Below are 20,570 nucleotides of genomic sequence, written 5' to 3'. Positions count from 1 at the left end.
TCCATTTTTTTTTTTTTCCTCCTCACATGGGGGTTGGTAAGAAATCCTGGCACACTAATCATACAAAAAGTTTAAAACCCCGTTGCCATCTTTTGGCAAGTCAGTAATTCAGATTTATGGAGTTCCTTTTAAACATACCTGCCTAAAATAGCACTAGGAAGACATTTCCTGAAGCTTTTGTTATCTGAATCATTACTGACAAGAAGCAGAAATCCCACACTGAGGCATTGGTCAGGTTGGGGGAAAGAAATTGTCAAAGCATCACAGCTGTTTTAATGACCAAATAACATTCAGAAAATTAAATATTTTGAATGTTTAAATTTTAAGAGGTTTTTCCTTCAAAAAAATATATTTTGTTCGTTTTTGTTTCCCTATTATAACACTGCTGCTGTTTTCAATGAAGCATTTGAAAATGTATCTGTACCTAATGCATTATTTATATGATTAATACCACCAGATCCTCAAGTAGATCTTTATAAATGTATTTTGGAACTGTTTAGCCTTTGCTATAAAAATGATATAGATAGGCACATATTAAAGTATACAATTTATCTGAAAATTGTTATATGAATCTGTAGCTCCATTATACCACATTTTTCTTTCATTGCTAAATGATTAAGTTATGGTTACATCTCATCTTTCAACAGTTGTAAATTTTCCATACAGGCATTTTGAAGTCAGAGATTTGTTATTGAATTTTATTTTTTACTGCACTGTGTCCTAACTCAGAGCTTACAGAGCCAGTTTCTTGGCGAACATTTTCCTGGGAGGAAGAGGAGGAGGAGGGAGAGAGGTTTGTAGGCCTAATTTCGTGCATCAGGTTTCTGGATACTTCACAGTAAAGATGAAATATGTGTGCAAATGGAGTCTGGTCACAGTGATGTTTCAAAGCCAGGACTTCTGAAATTCTGACTTCATCTGCAATCTGTATTCATTCATTTAAGAAGCATTTGCCAAATGCCTGTTATATTCAGGTGCTATATTATTGAGGACGGCACACTTTATGGGGGAGGGGGTGTCCCTGCATATGTGTAAGACCACACTTCAGAGTTCTCTGGGGGCTTAGACAATTCCAACACTAGGTTTTCCAGCTTAAACTCCGGTGGTGGGTTTCATTTATCAATGAGTACATATTTTCTTCAAGTTCCATTTTGTAGTTTTGAAGGTGCTCATAATTTGTTTGATGTGTTTTTTGCAGTGTCCATTTATGGGATTTGGTTTTATGATAAGGAAGAATGCCAAAGAATTGCAGAGCTAATGAAAAAGTAGGTGCTGAAAGGCTAAGTATTTTCTGGACCTGATGCTTTTGTCTGTGCTTCTCAGTGTAACTCCACTATACTCTAAGCAGAATGCACCTCTTACGGCAGTCCTTTCCACTGTGGCTAGGAAAATGTTTACAGTTACTTAAAGGAAAAATAAATATAAGTCACACGTTTCATATTTTTTAAATTTTTTAAAATTTATTTTTAATTAATTTATTTTTTATTGTGTTATTGTTAGTCATCATACAGAACTTCATTAGTTTTTTATATAGTGTTCCAAGATTCATTGTTTACATATAACACCCAGGGCTCCATGCAATCCGTGCCCTCCTTAATACCCGTCATGGGGCTCACCCATTCCCCCCACCCCTCCGCCCCTCTAAAACCCTCAGTTTGTTTCTCAGAGTCCACAGTCTCTCATGGTTCGTCTACCCCTCCGATTCTCCCTGCTTCACTTTTCTTTTCCTACTCCATATTTTCACTAGGTAAGACTTATCGTGTAGAATAGTTCACCTCATTTTTTGTTCTGCTTGTGGGAAATACCTATAATATGAATTATTCCAGATGGCAGTTTTCTTCAGTATTTTCCTCATTTGTAAATTAGCAGGTTTGTTTTTTTTTTTCTCTGAAAAGTTATCAGTATAGCTGACAGTAAAAAGAACATTCAGAACATTTTAAAGGCTGCTACACTTTCTCTAAGATCTTTCCTTCCGGCCCTAAACGCCTTTCTATAACTGCATATCCAGGGTTGTGGGAGCTCAGAGTTTCCTCATGTCTCAGATGCTGTGAGTACTCAGGATAGACTTTATTTTCAGTCTTATTGGAAATATCGGAGTCAGTATTGGTTTAGTGATCAGTAGGCAGTCCCTTTTTTTGTTGCTGGTCTCTTTCTTTTAATCTCTTGATGCCTTGTGGTTTGTCTTGCCCGCGTTTTGGGAAAGTTAAATCAGGGTCTGACTGTCCTACTCGTGACTCCCTGACTGCACTGAAAGGGAGGCCTGGGTAAGCATGCTGTCTCCTCTGTGACTGGTCAACTCTTTGATCAGTCCTTGAGCCCCGAGGCTGCTCCCTGAGAGGCAATTAATTCCCTGCTTTTAGGGGAGGGTTTAGAGCCTTGGAACAAAATCGGTTTCCTACCCAGGCCGTATCTCAGCCGGTGACCCGGCTCCACCGAACACACAATATGGCAGCTGTCTACGCAGATTGGACAAAACATCTCCATCTGTGAAGGCACCCATTTTCCGATTTTAAATCCCGGGGCAATGAAATGACTAAAAAGTGACCCCCAAAAATGAAATGTGGGGAACACTTTTTTATGAATAGGCTTCTGAAAGTCTAGCCTGTGATGATAGCTAATTGTAGGTAACCAGCTCACATTACAGATGGTGATTAAGTGGGTTCAAACTGGTATTTACCCCCATCACCACTAGTTCCTAACACATTCATGTTATTGTAAACCATACAACGGATCATAATAGCAGGATTTCATATAGATGAAAAAAATGCCCTGCGGCTCAGCCGAAAGACCATGTTCAAATTGTTGGCATTCGGCAGTAGTTAACTTAACAGCAGGGACAGGAAATTGATTGTTGACTAGCAATAAGCAGCTGATAAGTGTAGATTCCGAGCCCTTCCTCCTCCGTTAGAATTAAACCTTCCCATAAATTCTCAGGTGTCTTTTACCATAAATGACATGGCCGTTATAAAAATCTGAGCTGAAAGTCAAAGTACACAGAAGGAAAAATATTTTTCTCAATGTCACCTGGCACCATCTAGGAGTGATCTGGTCTCCCTCCTGTATTGTTTTCAGGAAAACAGAAGACACTCTTCATTGCTCTGGTTTTTTTTGGGGGGGGGGGATGTTTGTTTGTTTGTTTAACGCCCCCTCTTCTAGAATGAAATCTTCACAGTTTATAATTTGCCAGAGGATTATAGGATTTGAGTTGCTGACGTCGATTTTGCTTTGAGTACAAGGCACATTGAAACAAAAAGGGGGAGTGGATCTCGATTTGCTGTGGGGTTTGCTCAGTGTTTGAGAACTCTAAATTGGGTTCTAAATGAGTCCTTTCAAGTGCTCCAAATGAGGAGTTGGCAAACTTTTTCTGGAAAAAAAAAAAAACCAAAAAACTGATCAGTGAGTGTTTCAGGCCGTAGTTTGGCCACCCCTCCCCTGGGTTCATACGCATAGTCACTTGGGACCTCCGCTAGTACTCAGGACCTCAACTCTCGTTTTTCTTCTTTCACTTCCTGAGCAGTCATACTTCTACTATGACTATAACAAGATAAAAATAAGTGGGGCCGCCTGGGTGGCTCAGTCAGTTAAGCATCTGCCTTTGGCTCAGGTCATGATCCCAAGGTTCTGGAATTGAACCCCGCCTCAGGCTCCTTGCTCAGCCAGGCGCCTTCTTCTCCCTCTCCCATTCCCCCTGCTTGTGTGCCCTGTATGTGTGTGTGTGTGTGTGTGTGTGTGTGTGTGTGTGTGTGTGTGTGTGTGTGTGTCTGACAAATAAAATCTTAAAAAAAAATCTTAAAAAAACATAAAAACACGTGGATGGGAATTAGATGGTTTTATAAGCCATTTGTGTTGAGTTTGTTTTTCTTGTGTGGATTTTCCCCTCTATTTTTCTAGCCTAACTCAGTATGAACAGTTGAAAGCCCATCAGGGAGGTGGAACAGGAAACTCCCCAATGATCCTCAATTCAGGAGAGGGCAAGGAAGTAGATATCTTAAGAATGCTCACCAAGGCCAAAGATGAATACACCAAGGTGAGTTTTTGTCTTCTTTTGTGAAACATACTTAAATCCTACAGTGGTAACATGCTTGTGGGAGAAGGGTTAGTGCTATTCCTTCCACCAAACAAAATCGAATGAAAAATCAAATCTCTATTTGTTTTTAGCGAGCTAAAGAATACCGTTTGTTTTAAGTGGATTAAAGGTAGACTAAAAAATCAGCAGCCTTCCTATATACAAACAGTATCCAATCAGAAGGTTTACTCGAAGACCCCATTTACCATAGCAGCTATTAATATAACATTCTTCAGAATAAAATTAGCAAGGAATGAGCAAAACCTGTATGAAGAAAACTTTTAAACACTCCTGACAGGCGTAAAAATAGACTTGAACAAATGGGAAGGTTATGTCCTGATCTTAGATAAGAAGGTAAAACTTAAAGCACTCACTTCTATTTAATCTGCAAATTTAAGATGATTCCTAAACAAATACAGACAGTTTCTTCTTTCCTGGAGCCAGACAAGTTGACTAGCAGGTTCATATGGAGAAATATGTAAGAAAGAGTAGTGGGAAAAATCTTGACAAACAAGAGCAATATCGGATGGGAGAGAAGGGGGAACAAGCTCTACCTGTCTGATATTAAGGCATTAAACCGTAAGCACTTAAAACTGTATGGTCTTGATGTTACTGATGCATAAACAGCCAGATAGACCAGTAGGACAGGTGGGAAAGTCCAAATGGCACCCCAGTGTATATGAAATTTAGGACATGATAAAGATGAAAATCTCAAATCAGCTGTTTGAGTGGATATTTAAATAAATTATATTGGGACAAGTGGCAGCCATTTGGAAAAATACAAAATTGGATTTATACCAGGATAAATCCCAAATGTATTAGAAATATAAATGTTAAAAATAAAACCATTCAAACACCAGAAGAAAATCTGTATGGATTTCTTTGTAATCTAGAAAGGAGAAGTCTTCCTAATAAACTCTGCCTTAAAACCCAAAGGCAAATTAACTCAACTACATAAAAATAAAAAAATAAATGTTTTGCCTGGTTTTAAAAAAACACAAGCAAAGTGAAAAGAAATGTTTATACCTAAGTAAATAGGAGGGTTAGTTTCTCAATTTTATAAACTGCTATTATAAAAATTGAGAATTGAAGATTATCACTCTCTAGAAACATGGGAAAAAAGAAAATCAAGAAAACAAAAGACAGTTAAAACCTAGAATTTAGAAACCAGCTGAAATAAACATTACACAACTGAATATCATACTATGGCATAATTACTTAGAAAAGAAATTGGGGAGTGACTTAAGAACCCCATATTTGGGGCGCCTGGGTGGCTCAGTGTGGTTAAGCCGCTGCCTTCAGCTCAGGTCATGATCTCAGGGTCCTGGGATCGAGTCCTGCATCGGGCTCTCTGCTCAGCAGGGAGCCTGCTTCCCTCTCTCTCTCTCTGCCTGCCTCTCCATCTACTTGTGATTTCTCTCTGTCAAATAAATAAATAAAATAAAATAAAAAAAAGAACCCCATATTTGAACTGAATACCCTTAGACAAAAAGAACTGCAAAGAAATTGTAAACTTCATTCAGTGGTTTCATTGTTAATGGTAATATGGGCATTGTAATTTTTTAGCTGTCGTGGATATAATAAATGAGTAGGTTTATGCGGTCAGAACAAAACCTTCAGTGTAAAAAGATATTAAGTTAAAACCATCTAACATTAAATTTTAAGTTGGAATGTAAGAGTTAGTTCATATTTTGTTTCTTAAATATGTAGTTACTCACTTTTTTCCCTGAAGAGACCTAGAAATAAGTGACAACTCAGGAGCAGCAAGCACCTCTGGCCCCCAGATTATTGTTACTAAATACTATTCTCCCCCTCATGCCAAAAGGTAGCAGAGCTCTTTAAAGAAATTTCCAATTCCATGTCTGGGTTTAGGAAAATCAAGTAAACAGGGTGTTATGAAAGGGGCACAGCAATCAAGTTGAAGCGGCCACTGAGTAAGGACATCAACAAGAAAGACTACAGTAAATTGAAACACACTGAGCACATATAAGCTCTGAGTTCATGGTGATGAGTGAGCAAGCAGACCAAAAATATAAAACAGGACAAAAAGTAATTATTGTCTGTTCTTGGAGGTACTAAGATACCAGCGCCTTCCTCTGAAAATTGGTAGTTAATGGGAAGGAATTAAACATTTATCCTGTCTGACCAGGAGAGACAAATTTTCAGAGGAGCCACATGATCCCGGTTGATGAGGTAAAGTCTTCTCTACCAAAGAATTCCAGCTATTGAGTGTAGATGAAATGATAGAACTTAAAACCATGCTAGTAAAATAAGCGATTCAAGCGATGATCGTTAGTAATGTAAATATTAGAAAGGCTGATGGAAACTGCACCATGAAAATCAGTCTACCATCACGTGAGCCCACTGACCAGTGCCATTAAAGGTTGAATAATCAGTTACATGTGTCTTCTAATGTGATATAATGTGGACTTTGTAGCCCCACCTTGAAATATATATTGTTGATCCTGAATCTTTTCATTTTTTATTTAAATTCAATTTAGTTAAGTGCTCATTACATCAAGTGCCCTCCTTACTACCCATCACCCAATTATCTCATCCCACCTTCCAGCAAGCCTCAGTTTGCTTCCTAGAGTTAAGAGTCTTACAGTTTGCCTCCCTCTCTGTTCTCATCTTATTTTATTTTTCCTTCCCTTCTCCTATGTTCATCTGTTTTGTTTCTTAAATTCCACGTGAGATCATATGGTATTGGTCTTTCTCTGACTGACGTGTTTTGCTTAGCATGATACCCTCTAGTTCCATCCCCATCGTGAGCTTTCTTAAACTTAACTAATTTACTAAAAATGAAAGGGAAGAGGGGCAGTCGGAAAACAAATCAAACGGCATGACAAAGGAGCAATCAGGAAAGTCCTGAACGCAGTGGGGCATGCTAAAGGACAGCCGGCCCGTTTTCTCCAGCCTGGCTTTGATTTGATGGTTGGCTTGCCCTTGATGGGTAGACTGTGAGCTCCTCGAGCACAGAGAACAAACACCCTATATTCATCTTCATAAGCCTAGTCGCCTCCAATGTTCCTGGCACATATGTGCTCAATAAATGGTTGTTGATTGACTCAATGCCTAGGAATATGCATTAATCACAGTTTCATTGTCCTTCAATCAGAGGGCCTGGACAGAAGTGCTTCAATCCCAGATGCGGTCAGTAACAACGATTTCTGTATTAGTTTTCCATTTTGCTTAATTCTTCAGCAGCTGTTAAAAGACATCTAATAACTTGGCAACTGTCAATTCATTATACTTTACCTAATTGTACTATGTTAGGCACCCTAACGATCAGTCTCAAATGGTGACATTTTTGCCTTCCAGGAACTTAGGTTCTGTGAAGACAGCACAACAATGGCCAATAAATAAAAAAGGCATATACTGAACAAAAATTACTTTCTTTCTCCTCCTTCCCTTCTCCCAGCACACACACACACACACATTGTATTATTTTTATTTTATGATATTTGACATCTTAAAAGTCATCTGGTTGGGGCTAGAATCCTCCTCTCTGGGCTAGACAATTTTTTTTTTTTTTTTAATAAGTAGGCTCCATGCCCAGCGTGGAGCCCAGCAAAGGGCCTGAACTCAGAACCCTGAGATCAAGACCTAAGCTGAGATCAAGAGCTCACTGCTTAACCAACGGAGTCATCCAGGTTCCCCTGGACTAATTAATTCTTAGAGCTAGCAAAGGGCCCAGTCAGAGGCTGCCTTTGCCATGCAAACTAGCCTCCAGAGCCATCCCTTCTTCATCTGGCCCCCAGCACCCCAGGAGGCAATATTCCTCAGCCTTAATTATTTCAGGTCACAGGACTAGGGATCACCCTATAGTTTAAAGCCTACTGAAAAGTATCCAGACTAGCCAATCCTAAAGTGCAGAAACCCCAGTAGAGGCTCTAGTCTTGGCTCCCCTCAGCCCCTGCTTTGTCTCCTGCCCATCCTGAGACTTCCCCCATGTGGCCTCTTGTTGCTAAGACCTGTAAGTATATTTATTTGTTCCCTAAGCCTCTCCAGTGTCTTCCCTCTAGCTGCACCTGACTGTCTCACAAAAGAGCACAGAACACACACACACACACATATGCACACACACACAGAGAAACACTCATAAGTGGTTTCGGAGACTTAAACCATCACTTTAAACTGTACCTGCAACTTGCCGTGTTTCCCCTTCACTTTCTTTGCCCTTCAGAATCTTCATATTCTTCAAGGCCCAGTTAAAATTCCACCTTTTACACGGAGTTTTCCCAGATCTCTTCATTCAGGTTAATTATTCTTTCCACTGAACTCACCAGTCTGTTACTATTTAGAATTTATTTTGCTCTTCCTCGTTTATTATTATTATTATTATTATTCTCGCACCATAAGCTTATTGAGGTTGAAGCAATGTTCTATTCATCATTATGCTTCCCCAGATTGATTGTTATAATGTTGACATAAAATGCAGATGTTTAATCGGTATATAGACTTGCTTTTCTATAAAATCAAATACGTGTTATATACATAACGTTAATTGCTCCAACTGTGTGATAAACAACAGAAGAAATATCCCTTCTGCCATTAACAGCCAGAGGATGTAACCTTCCAGGAGCACCTGTTACTTCTCTGGTCTAAATTCTTCTTGGTTTCTCATGGCCTAGCATATGGACCTTCAGACTCCTCAAGGATTGCATAACGTAGCCCCAGGTTATTCTCCTAACCTCTTTACCTTCTCCCCACACTTCCCTCTACAAATATTTGAAACTCCTGCCGAGCAGAGTAACAGTGCTGCCTCCTCTAACGGCCTCAGGGCTTTCTTCCCATGCTGTCCCCTCTCCTTCCTTACCTGTCAATGTATGATCAGTCTTTCAGGCCCCATTTCAAATGGGCTTTGCCCATCCTGTTATTTCTGATCTGCACAACCTGATGTGTATGCTTCCCCGTGAACTTCCACTGCGTTGTGCAGACCTGCTTTATATTTGCCTATGTTCGTGTAACCTCTTTTCCCACACACAGACATTTCAGAAAATGTGGAGTTCATGAGTAATGGGAGGTATGGGAGAGGAGGAACACAGACAGAGGCAAAAGAGAAGAAGACAAGATTTCCCTAGGATTTCTCGTGTAAGGAAGTGGCTCTCCCATCACCGGGAGTATTCAGGAAGAGACTGCATGGGGACATACTGAGGTATTAGGAAAATATATGTCACTTTTCTGATAAACTCAGTGACTTCTGAGCTCTTCCTTACTTTAAAATACTTCAGTTTATGAAAACCCAAAAAATAAGAGGAGGAGAAATTTCAGCTAGAGGTATATGTTGTTGGTAACGTAAAGCCTAGTGACATCAGATGCAACTGTTAGATGAAGTTAATAAAAGAATTTAAAAACCTTATTTTGGCCAATATTTTATGTTTTTCCCCCAAGAAACAATTTTCTGTGAATCTACTATAAGGCAGCATGTTAATTTGAACTTCACCTCCTTTTACCTCCTCCCTATTAGGCTCGGGTTAAGATGCAAATGAACAATAAAACCACCAACTCACAGTAAGAGGAAGAACTAAGGCCAGAAAGGATCTTTGGCTGTGTAGTTAAGTTCTGAGTATGCAGAAGTGGACTATTTTGTGTTTTGTGGCTTAAGGCAAGAGTTAATAGTTCTCTTTCAATATACTGTGACTTATTTATAAAATTTAAGAAATTACTTTGTCTTTTGATGCTCAGTGAGAAAATTCAAAAAAGTAGAAAAGTGAAATAAAAAATATCCATAATCCTGTAACCCAAAGATTTCTACTTTTAATGCTTTCAGTGTATTTTCTTCCAGACTTTTCTCTTGGCATGAGTACATATGTTTGTGTTTGTGTGTGAGAAAATGGGATCATGTGACACAGTTTTTAAGGCTTTAAAGAAGTGCCTCAGGATCTCTATGGAGAATCTATTATACACTTTTTCCAACTCTTTTTTTTTTTTCCAAATATATTGAAGTTATTTGGGTCAGGAGAAGCATAGAAAATTAAACAGCTGGAAAATGAGCTATGAACTATTGAGGTAGATGATGTTTAATTCTGAGCAATTTGATAGAGAGCAATTTTTACGTGAAAGCAAGGCTTCAGTGATAGAAAACAGCTTCTAGCAATTTTACTTAGAAAGGATATCTAGGGCTTATGCATAGCAAGAGACAGGGCAGACTTTCAGCCGGTGTGGATATATGTATAGGGAAGGTGGGGAAAAATCTGTTTTTCTTGGTTTGAAATTCAAGGTCTCTTAACATAGAGAGGTTGTGATCTCGGGGTTGGGATCTCAGAGTCGTGAGATCCAGCCCCACATCGGACTCCACACTCAGCACAGAGTCTCTTTGTCCCTCTCCCTCTGCTCCTCTCCCCTCCGCTTTGCACTCTCTCTCTCTCTCATAAGTGAGTAAAATAAATAAATAAAATCTTAAAAAAAAAAAGAAAACATACAAACAGCATCATTCAGTGAATGTAATCTAAGCATCCACTTTCTTTTCTATAGCAAACAGAAATTAAAGGCTTTCATGCTAAAATTTTGTAGGTGTCTTGTGTTGGTTATTGCCTTGGAAAGCCAGGCCAGTTAGTTCATGCAGCCATACCATTAACCACCAGCATTCATCTAAGAATTAGAAATAACATTTTATGACTCATAAAGTAATTTCACATCCCACTAAATCTAGTGCCAAATATCCAAATTACTGATAGAATTCTTGGAAGAAAATGATTAGTCTTTTGTACAATTAACTTTACAAGCCCAAGTGAACTTGGTGGTGATTGACCCATGCTCCTACATCCTTGAATTAGAAAATACAACCCAGTAATTATGAAACACATTGGAAACCCTGGGTCCCTGGGGGTTGAGATTATGTTTATGTCTCATTCCATGTCAGGAACAGTGTGAAATATTTTCTTACCTGAGTCCTTGACGGTTGAAACTAGCAATGCTATGGAGAGTATAAAATAGAAGGTAGTGATTTTATATTCAGTTTTATTTGGTGTTTTAACCAGATAAATGACTGCCATCATCACTGCGTTGTGTCATGAATCCTACTGTGTTTAGCGATTGTATGGTTGGTTAGATTAATGTATGATAATGATTCAGTATTTGAAATGATGGGTCTTGTCTCTCCTCTCTTTCTTTGTGAAGTTCTAATTTGTAGTGAGTGGCTCAGAATGCTCAGAGTTACTTTATTCGGATTATTATGAATTATTCTGTTTATGTTAAAAGCCAACTATTAAATAAAGAGGATGTTAGTAATTTTTAAGGCAGTGGTGTGAGTCAGCTTTACTTTTTGGTTTGTAAAATAAAACGGGTCAGTTGCTTTGGTGATACAACCTTCCAATTTTAAATCAACTGCTGATGGGTGAATAAAACCATACTGTAATCCAGACGTGGCATTTAAAGAATTGTTTCTATCACTGTTTGTCATTGAAAAGCATTAGACTAGATATTTTTAAACTATTGCTTCTGAAGCATATCTTTAGCCTTTCAAATATCCAAGTATCTCTGAGCCTCTCAGTCTTAGGGCTAATGCCATAGTATTTTAGGGCACCGAAATTATGCAACTAAGAAAAATTAAACTGCAACTTGATTTATATCCCTCATATCAGAGGAGATTGTCATTTTCCTTTTCACATGAAAGTCTATCAAAAATAGCTACCAATTAGATAAAAGAAAGAGCGAGAAGTTATATTCTTTTAAAAAGATGAGAGCTTCTTTTATACCCAAAATGAGGTGCTTTTTTCCATTTCAGTGTAAAACCTGTTCTGAGCCAAAACAGATAACCAGTTCATCTGCCATCTATGACAACCCCAATCTCATCAAACCAATTCCAGTGAAGCCCAGTGAAAACCAGCAACAGCGCATACCTCGGCCCAGCCAGGTAAGAAGTCCTCTGCTTTCCATTTGCAGTTTCCCTACTGGATTGTGAAAGAACTTTTCCCCAGAGCATAGTCAAGGGAGAGCCTGGTGCTGTCCAGCGGTGAAGCAGAGGTGCTTCAGGGTAAATCCAAGAAAGAGAGATTTCAACTTGGAGATTGTTTTCATTTTAATAATGTATTCTTCCTAGAAGGGGGTTGATATTTTTAATGTTGGCATCTGCCATATTCCGTGCCCATCTCTTATGGACTTGAACTCCTCAGAGGAAATGTGTTTTTTAAAAACAGTGTACTCATAACACTGTCAGAGCTGACAGGAGTATTACCTGCCAGGCCTGCGTTCTTCCTAGGTAGGTGGTTGGTTTCCCAAGGCCACTGAGAGGAGGACAGCCAAAGCAACAACAGTCAGTTACACATTTCTGAGCACTTCCTCTTTTCCGGCTACAGTGCTGGGCACTGTGTGTATAGAAAGGGATTCCGGTTCTAAGGAGTGATATAAAACTCCTCTGTAGACTTGCTGAGTTATCATTGTATTTGCAGCTCAATATATGAAAATGATAGCATTTTTTGGTATGAGTCTATGATAGTTTGCAGAATAGTGCAGCAATAACAAAATTGTTAATCTGAAAGTCCTATTATTGATTGTCAATGTAGTACAGCTATTTCCACTTCCCATAGTTATTCCTTATTAAGGGTTTGGGGTTTTTTTAAAAGGAATTCGTTTAAATCAATTTTGAAAATGATCATAGAGCCGAAAGACATAAAGACTGGCTAATGAAAGTCTTGTATTGAATTTTTGAAAAGATAAGTCTTTTCTAATTATCTCTTAGCTTGCTTTTATTATTTGCCTTCCATGGAAGTTTTTTATTTTAATAAAGAAACTGGAATATGTTGATGTTAGAAGGAAGCTCATGTTTTCTTAGCCCAACAACATGGAGAGCAGCAGAAGGAACAGGAAGGGCTATAGGGCAGGAAGGAGGTAGCTTTATGACTGACTCAGATCAGGGATGGTTGTATGTATGCATAAGATGATTTTTTAAAGCTACTGGTGTATGGCTGAAGGGATCAAGTTAGTTTAAACGACTTATCCTTAATTTCTCTAATTCTGCGAAAGGCTACTGACATCCCCATATTCCTGTATGTTCTCAACATCTTCTTATACTCTGCAGGGTTAGGCAGACTTCCTGTTGAAGAGATTATTTCCATTTTAGTATCTAGAACTTTGCACCACCGTGGCCCCCTGTCTGTGAACCTCAGGCCCATCAAGGGCTATTTCATCCATGAGCAGGTGCTAAAAACAATTGCTCTCTGGGGGATGGGAGCGAAGAAGCCTGTGAAAATTTTTTTACCTGGAAAGGAAGTCTTACATTTGTAAAATTGATTAGAATTATCAAGTTTTTCATTCTCCGTAACTGATCCTATGTAAATAAAGATACGCTCAGTCAGGTTAGTAATGTTTCCTAGCCCACCATATAACAAATTGTACGTAGACCCATTTTCAGACATTTTTGTTTTTTCCAGACCTTAGACCCCGAGCCCCAACACTTGTCCTTGACAGCTCTCTTTGGGAAGCAGGACAAATCCACCTGTCAGGAAACCGTGGGGTCCCCACCGACCATCCACCAGCAGCAGCAGCAACAGGAGCCACTTCCCGTTAGACAGGGGGTCGTACGCTCCCTCTCCTACGAGGAACCCAGAAGACACTCGCCCACCATCGAGAAGCAGCTGTGTCCCGCCATTCAGAAACTCATGGTCCGGAGTGCAGACCTCCACCCATTGTCGGAGCTGCCTGAGAACCGGCCCTGCAGAAATGGCAATACCCGTTCTGCTGGGGAAGTTTTTCTAGGACCTGTGCAGCCAGGGTCTACACATAGTGTTGGAACTTCTCAGCGGGTACAAAGTGCTTCCGGAACTCAGAGCCTGTTGGAGAAGCTTCAGAGTGGCCCAAGGCCAGCAACTAAGTTTGAGCCTAGCACAGCAGCCCCTGCCAGCTCAGCTGTCCCAAACCTCAGCACCACCCTCCCCGCTGCCACCCCTGGCGCCCCAATAAAGGGGCAGGCTCAGGCACAGGCAGAGTATTTCAATGGCTCCCTTCCAGCTCAGCCACTAGGACACCAGGTTCATGGCAAAGAGCCGTCCACACACCCAAGACCCATGCTTCCCCACTCTGGCAATCAGACGAGCAGTTCTGGAGTGATCTCCCCTCAGGAGTTACTGAAGAAGCTTCAGACTGTCCAGCAGGAGCAGCAGCTGCACACATCTAACCGACCAGCCTTGGCAGCCAAGTTTCCTGTGGTAGCTCAGGGCTCCAGGACACGGAAAGCTCTGGAGTCCTGGATGGACAAGACAGCTGGCACAGAAAAGCAGACTCCTCTTTTTCAGGTAGATATCTTCAGGAGGGGGTAGGGGGAGGAGCAGGAGGTTGTACTGCTCTAGCGCTTCGTAAATACTCGATGAGACTTAGAATCAGCCTCAGTGCTCTGGGGATGCTTCCGTGTAGGACAGGGCACCACAAGCCACATCTGGCACCTTGTTATCCCCATAACGTTCCTCCTGGAGAGACAGCCCTTTCTTTGCTTAGCCATCTGGGGGCTTTCCTCCCTTAGGAAGTACTTTCTTTGTCAAGTTAAATCTTCACAGTGTTACAAGGTCTGAAACAAACCCATAGACATGGAAAACAACAGAGATGTGTAGAAAACGCCTAAATCTTTGACTGTGAACATTTCCTGTCTGCGTTGAAATCATTTGAGATGCCAGACATCTGGCCTCTTCTTCTTCTTTTAAAATCATTACTATTTATTTATTTAGTCAGTAAATATTTCTGAGCACTTACTACATGCCGGGCATTGTGCTACCTGAGGGCACGTACCTCATCGTTTGTGATGAGGCTTAAGTACTCACCCCTTCTGTAGGCACATGGTCCTGGGTGGGGGTGCTTGAAGTCAACAGGAAAAACGTATCACCTCCTCAAAGGTACAGGCTATTTTTATTTTTATTTCTATCACCACTGTAGCTTATTGAAGATCAAGAGAGGGGTAAGTAAGTTTGCCATCTGACTCACCCTCCACCCCTTCCTACCACCGCCACACACACACACACACACACAGTGCCAGTCAGGGGAAGATACGGTGAGTTCCAGAAACACCCTGTCCTTCAGGGAAGGTGGCTCTCTATGTATCAGTAACTTGAAACAGCGATGAAACCACAGCTATTTGATGGCCTGTGAGGAACATTTGGAGATCTGACTGATTTTTTTTTTCCCCATTTGGATTGGTACAAATTCATTGAAAAGGCATTGGGTTTAATAATTAAGATATTCTCCCTGCTTATTACAGATGTCATCCTTGGTCCTTTTGTCATGTTTTGGCAAGTAGCTTACAACAGTTCCTCAACGAGCCTTCACTTTTTTGAAAACAAAGATGATGGGCACGTAGCATAAGTCTTTGTGTATGTGAGAGCCCGAGTCAAAGTGTTTTTGTTCTTTATTTATTACAGTCACAAAGGAATGGTTGTTAGCTGCCCACAACCTCGTTTCGCTGCATGGTGTCCCCTCTCTTTCATACCTGCTTTTTTTCTCTTGGCGGGATGGGACACTAGGAAAACTAGGACACTAGTTGGGACACAGGGAAGCTGGGGTTAGTACTTTGACATTGGCTTCTGCAGACACAATTCTCATTTCTCTTGAGCACCCAGGTGTGGACCATGTGCTCTTCCTCAGGGCGGGTGCTGGGACCCGCTGGGGCGGCATCCATGCTAGCTCCCTGGCTCCATAGGGCAGATAGGGACAGTTAAAGGAGACAAGCAACCTACCTTCCTCCATGCTTCTTTCTGACCACAAACATAACGAGGAGGTGAAATCACAGCAGCTTCTAGACTGCAGGCCTTTATGGCCCCCTTCTCGTGAGTTCTTTTGGGGGCATTAGAAGGCTGGTAAGTAACATTCTTTTTTCTCACCTGCATTAGAAGCACATGAGAGCTAGCGGTAGGAGTCAGACGAAGAGCAAAATGTCACTTGCATAATGGGAAAAGCTACTGGAAAACTTGGTTTTAGATTTTTAGCCAAGTGAGGTAGACATGCTCTCGGGGACAGACAAGTCACTGGCAGTGCCGAGCACAACCAGCCCTCCTGGACCCCAGAACTTGAGCTGGAGACACCAGCAGTGTATGCTGTCCACAAGCGGTCACGTCCTCTCAGGAAGGGACACAGGAGTGGTGAACACTGGTCAGCGTGCCTGCCTCCCAGGGAAAAGTGAGCCAGCAGGCGGAGAGGCTGGGAAGCATCCTCCACATGGAGGAAATGTGTGTGTGCCCCCAGCAAGTGCAGCAACTCCAGGGGGTTTGCTGAAGCTTGAGGTCAGACTAGGGACAACCAGGGAAAAGGCCAGCAGACTTAAATGCAGGCTGCCAAGCGATGGTAAGAAACCAGAAAGATAAACTCTCACTCAGGGGGCTAGCTTCCTGTGCCACGGGGGCAGCACAGACCACCTGAGCTGCTTTGTAATGATGACAAAGGAGCCTGTGTTGAGATCCGACCAGGAATCAGGCTCCTGCAGGTTTTGCCCCTATCCCTCCCTCCCCCGGTGGAGTGGCAACGATTACTCTTGAGACCCACTTATCTCCACGCTTGGCAGCCAGGGACCTCACTCCCCCTCTCCCTTTGATCTTGATGAGCCGGTACTTACTGCTGCCCTCTGTGTGTATTTGCCGTGAGCAGGCCACCTCACCTCCGCGCGTCCCCGCCACACGGGCTCCTTCTCTGCTCATGTCCCCCATGGTGTTCACACAACCCACTTGCGCCCCACCGAAGGAGAGAGACGCCGGGCTCTTGCCCCTGGGAAGCCAAGAAACTGCTGCCGCTTCCACTAACCTCCTCCTGCCTTTGCCGGCCCCGGAGCCCCCCGTGGTCACCAGCAGCCCACTCACCAAGCTCCAGCTCCAGGAAGCACTGCTGTACCTTGTTCAGGTAGGAGGGCCACGTTCTCTCCTTTCTTTCCTTTACCAGCACTGCCCACTGGGGGGCTGCCACAGGGAGAGAAAGTGTCAGTTAGCTAATGCCTGCTTAGTCCTCCCTGAGAATAAAGAGACCGCGTGACAGTTCAACCTAAACCGCATGGCTTCTGGGCCCGGTTAACTGGCCGTGGCTTTGGGCTTCTCCCAACATCAAGTATTTCATAGGATGGAGGATTGACTGAGTCCTCCAAACTGTCACCTGCCAGAAAAGAAAGAAATTCGTGCTGTGTCATGAACAGGTGCCCCATGGTGCGCAGACAGCTCGCCGGCAGGCAGGCAGTAGAGGTCAAATTCATGTGGGGCAAGCAGTGGGCATTTCAGGGGGCGGGGGCAGGCTCCCACGGACTGCTGAGGAGGAGGGTGCAGGGGGGCAGCGAGTGGTGGCTGGGATTCCAAAGGGCGTATTTTACAAATAATTCTGAAACCTACTAATGAGGACAGGATGGAGGGCCGGGACTTCTCTGTGAGCCATGTGCCTGGCTCGGCCCTGTGAGGTCTTCACCACATAACCGCTGACACTTTCGGAGAGCTCCGTGCCCAGGCTTCACCTACATTAATGCATTTAATCCTTGTACAACAACCCTACTTTTTTTCTGTTGTAGAAACAAAGAAACTGAGGCTAAGGGATGGGCCTGAGGTCACAGCTAGTAAACAGCAGAGCTAGGATTCAACCCCAGTCTGGCTGCAGAATATTCCTTCCCTGGCACAGAACCTGGGGGCGGCAGTAGTGATGGGGGTGGGAGGGGCGGGCCCCCAGGAGGAGACCGGTCAGCCGTCCACCTAGTGAAGCATGCCCGGAAAATATACACGAGGGCTTGAAAAGTGGGGCACCTTCACCCAGAAGGGCTTCAGGCCCCTCGGTGAACAGTTAGGTGTCTTTTTGATACATTCTTTAAGAAACCTTTTGTGGTACTTTGCTTACACTTTAGCAGACTTCCGGAGGGCTGCCTAGCACTTTGTAGTTGTCTCATTCTAGTTGAAAAGACTGGTCTCTGTTATTAAAAAACTATTTAAAGGTCACGTGTTTTAGAGAGAAGGGAAGGCACGGGGGCTAGAAACAAGCGTCTGAGTGTTAAAGTAGACTAGCAGTCCGATAAAGATCAACCACACATGCGTGGCCATACTAATGCATGGACAAATATTGGTATAAACGTATTTCCCACCTAGTCAGCCATTCCTGGTAAGTTTGTAAGGACTTAGGACATCTTTAAGACGCTGCTGCTGCTGCTGCTGCTTCTTTTTCTCATGAGCAATAAAGAAAAAAAAACCTTAAATTTGAATTGAAAAGTTTCACATTTTTCTGGTTCATTCCATTTAAAAAACATGGTTCCATAGATCTTTGTATAGGAGCCAAGACTCTGAAAGTCTAGAGCAGGCCCTGTCTATTGCTAGGTGGAAAATTACATTTATGTTCCCTCTGCTCTCTGCATACACTTTACTTTTCCTGTGTTGTAGACATCGTCTTCCTGATGAACTCTTGAAGTCACTCACGCAGTCTGTTTTTAGCTTTCGCCTGTCGATAGGACACAGTCTCACGCACAGGGACTTGGTGGGATAAGGAAAAACTGAGATAACATTGCTCTGTTTCATTGCATGAGAATAATGCTAGCTCTGTGCGTGGGGTGCTAAAAGGGAATGAAGGGGGAATGTGAAATGTGGGTGAATTGCTAAAGCTTTAAAGGATTTGAGTGGGAGGGAGAAGTCTCTAGAATTAAAAACCAAGAGCCCCACTGTTTAGACCCATGATTCTCCCTCAGCCCTTAGCCAGGCAGAGGAACCCAGAGCCTACCAGTCTCACGGCTGCCCACTTGCCAACACCAAAAACTTTCTGTAACTGATGGGAGAATTATGCAGGTTTTGATGAGAAAAATGTGGCATATTGCAAGTAAATCTTAACTAATGCCAAGAGCAAAGTATACACTTTGTGGGAGACTTCGGGGGACCTTTAAGAAGCACCAGCAATCTGCTAACCAAACTTCGAGAACCCTTGATCTGGATCATTACCTCCCATTACCTCCCAATCCAGCCTTCTTTTCACACAACAGACCCAGGCTTTTCTTGAGTGAACCTCATTCCATTCTGCCATGTGGCTGGGCTGCCCATCTGGACTGTATGTAATAAGCCCTTGCTGCTTCCCAGATTGATCCTTGGAAACCAGCGGCTGACTCCGGCCCTTGCCTCCATTTGCACTTAACACTCACATATTCAGGGTGCCTCGGTGGCTCAGATGGTTAAGCGTCTGCCTTCAGCTCATGATCTCATGGGATTGAGCCCCAGGTCATGCTCCTGGCTCAGCAGGGAGTCTGCTTCTCCATCTCCCTCTGCCGCTCTCCTCCACTCATTCTCTCCCTCTCGTTCAAATGAAAAGATAAAATCTTAAAAAAAAAAAAAAAAAAAGATTCCCATATGCAGTGAAGAACTGCCAGCTGTTGGAGCAGACTGGTAGAGATGAGCATCCTAGTGTCAGCACAGCAGTTCAGTTACTTTGGTTTCTGCCAAGCAAATCACATTCCCTTGGGTCTTTTGATTTTGTTTTCCAGAACGATGACAACTTCTTAAATATCATCTATGAAGCTTATCTCTTCAGCATGACTCAAGCAGCCATGAAAAAGACGATGTAAAGCAAAACATTTTAAGACTGATTTTCAAGGTCCTGTGGCTCAAGGTTTTTTTCGCGTCAATGGTGTGACCCTAAATGTTTCTGCCTTTTTAAAAAAAAAAAAAGTATATATAATATGAAGTAAAATGTTTCAGAATTTTCTTCAGTCGAAATGTGTGTGTGTGTGTGTGTTTTAACACATCTTTCAGTAGAGTTGGTACTAAGAATCCAGTGGAGAGACAAAGTCTTTTGCTCATATCACACAGTAAATTCCAAGCTTAAATTATTTTTTCCTTGCATGTATGGGGCCACTTTTACAAGAATTAGCCTCTCAGTAGGAAGGGCTGTTCTGGAAACTCAGTTTCTTTTTTATTAATAGCTCTGGTTATTCTTTGAACAGTGGTTTCCCCGTTGCTGTGCTCCTCATGCCATCATGGATGCCAGCCACCAGGTGGCAGTGTCACCCCACAGACTAACCTACCCAGCCCTGCCTAGGCCTTTCAGCCTTTGGAAGTAAAAGGTTTTCTTTTACCAAAGTAAACCTTTCATTTGTAAAAATCCAGTTGGCATGTTTTCCCTGGGCCTTTGAAGGGAAATTATTTCCAAAGGTATTTATAGCTACTTTCTAGAGGATAGTTGTTCTAGGAGTCCACAAGTGGCCCAGATTTCCTGTAACACTTCATTTATCCCAGCTCCTGTTTTGTTTTGTTTTGTTTTGTTTTGTTTTGTTTTTTGGACCCAACAGCAGAATATATGCCTGCCTGTGATTCCCAATGAACATTTTGTCATTTTCAGCAAAACATGACGAGAGGAAGGTCACAGAAGATTTTAAAGTTTTTTCTTTGCCTCTGAAGAGAGATAGTAGATTGTTTAGGGCCTGATGGATAAGGACTCTTCAAGCTATCATAGCAGATTGATTTTGATGTTCCCAGAGATGAGGATCTTAATCTTGGAGGGAGGCAGAAGAGCCCTTGCCAAGTTGTTCAGGCCCCAAAATGTCCATATGGGAATTAGTCCCTGCTGAGTATTAGTAATAAATAAA

General features: G+C 42.2%; 1 protein-coding gene across 1 annotated transcript in view; it reads left to right on the top strand.

Annotated features, from left to right (window-relative positions):
* Positions 1-19,701, top strand: part of DCP1B (decapping mRNA 1B) — a 54,157-nt gene extending 34,456 nt beyond the window's left edge. The window contains exons 4-9 of the mRNA XM_004773750.3: positions 1,199-1,265; positions 3,892-4,027; positions 11,796-11,924; positions 13,441-14,301; positions 16,634-16,882; positions 19,470-19,701. Coding sequence (XP_004773807.1) covers positions 1,199-1,265; positions 3,892-4,027; positions 11,796-11,924; positions 13,441-14,301; positions 16,634-16,882; positions 19,470-19,550 — 1,523 coding nt within the window. The 3' untranslated portion in view covers positions 19,551-19,701. The remainder of the gene's footprint in view (positions 1-1,198; positions 1,266-3,891; positions 4,028-11,795; positions 11,925-13,440; positions 14,302-16,633; positions 16,883-19,469) is intronic.
* Positions 19,702-20,570: the final 869 nt, after the last annotated feature.

The sequence above is a fragment of the Mustela putorius genome, unplaced genomic scaffold (assembly GCF_011764305.1).
Source record: "Mustela putorius furo isolate JIRA1106 unplaced genomic scaffold, ASM1176430v1.1 tig00003988_pilon_pilon_pilon, whole genome shotgun sequence".
NCBI lineage: Eukaryota > Metazoa > Chordata > Mammalia > Carnivora > Mustelidae > Mustela > Mustela putorius.
Note: the sequence above shows the minus strand (reverse complement) of the source record. Positions and strands in the feature narration are given on the sequence as shown.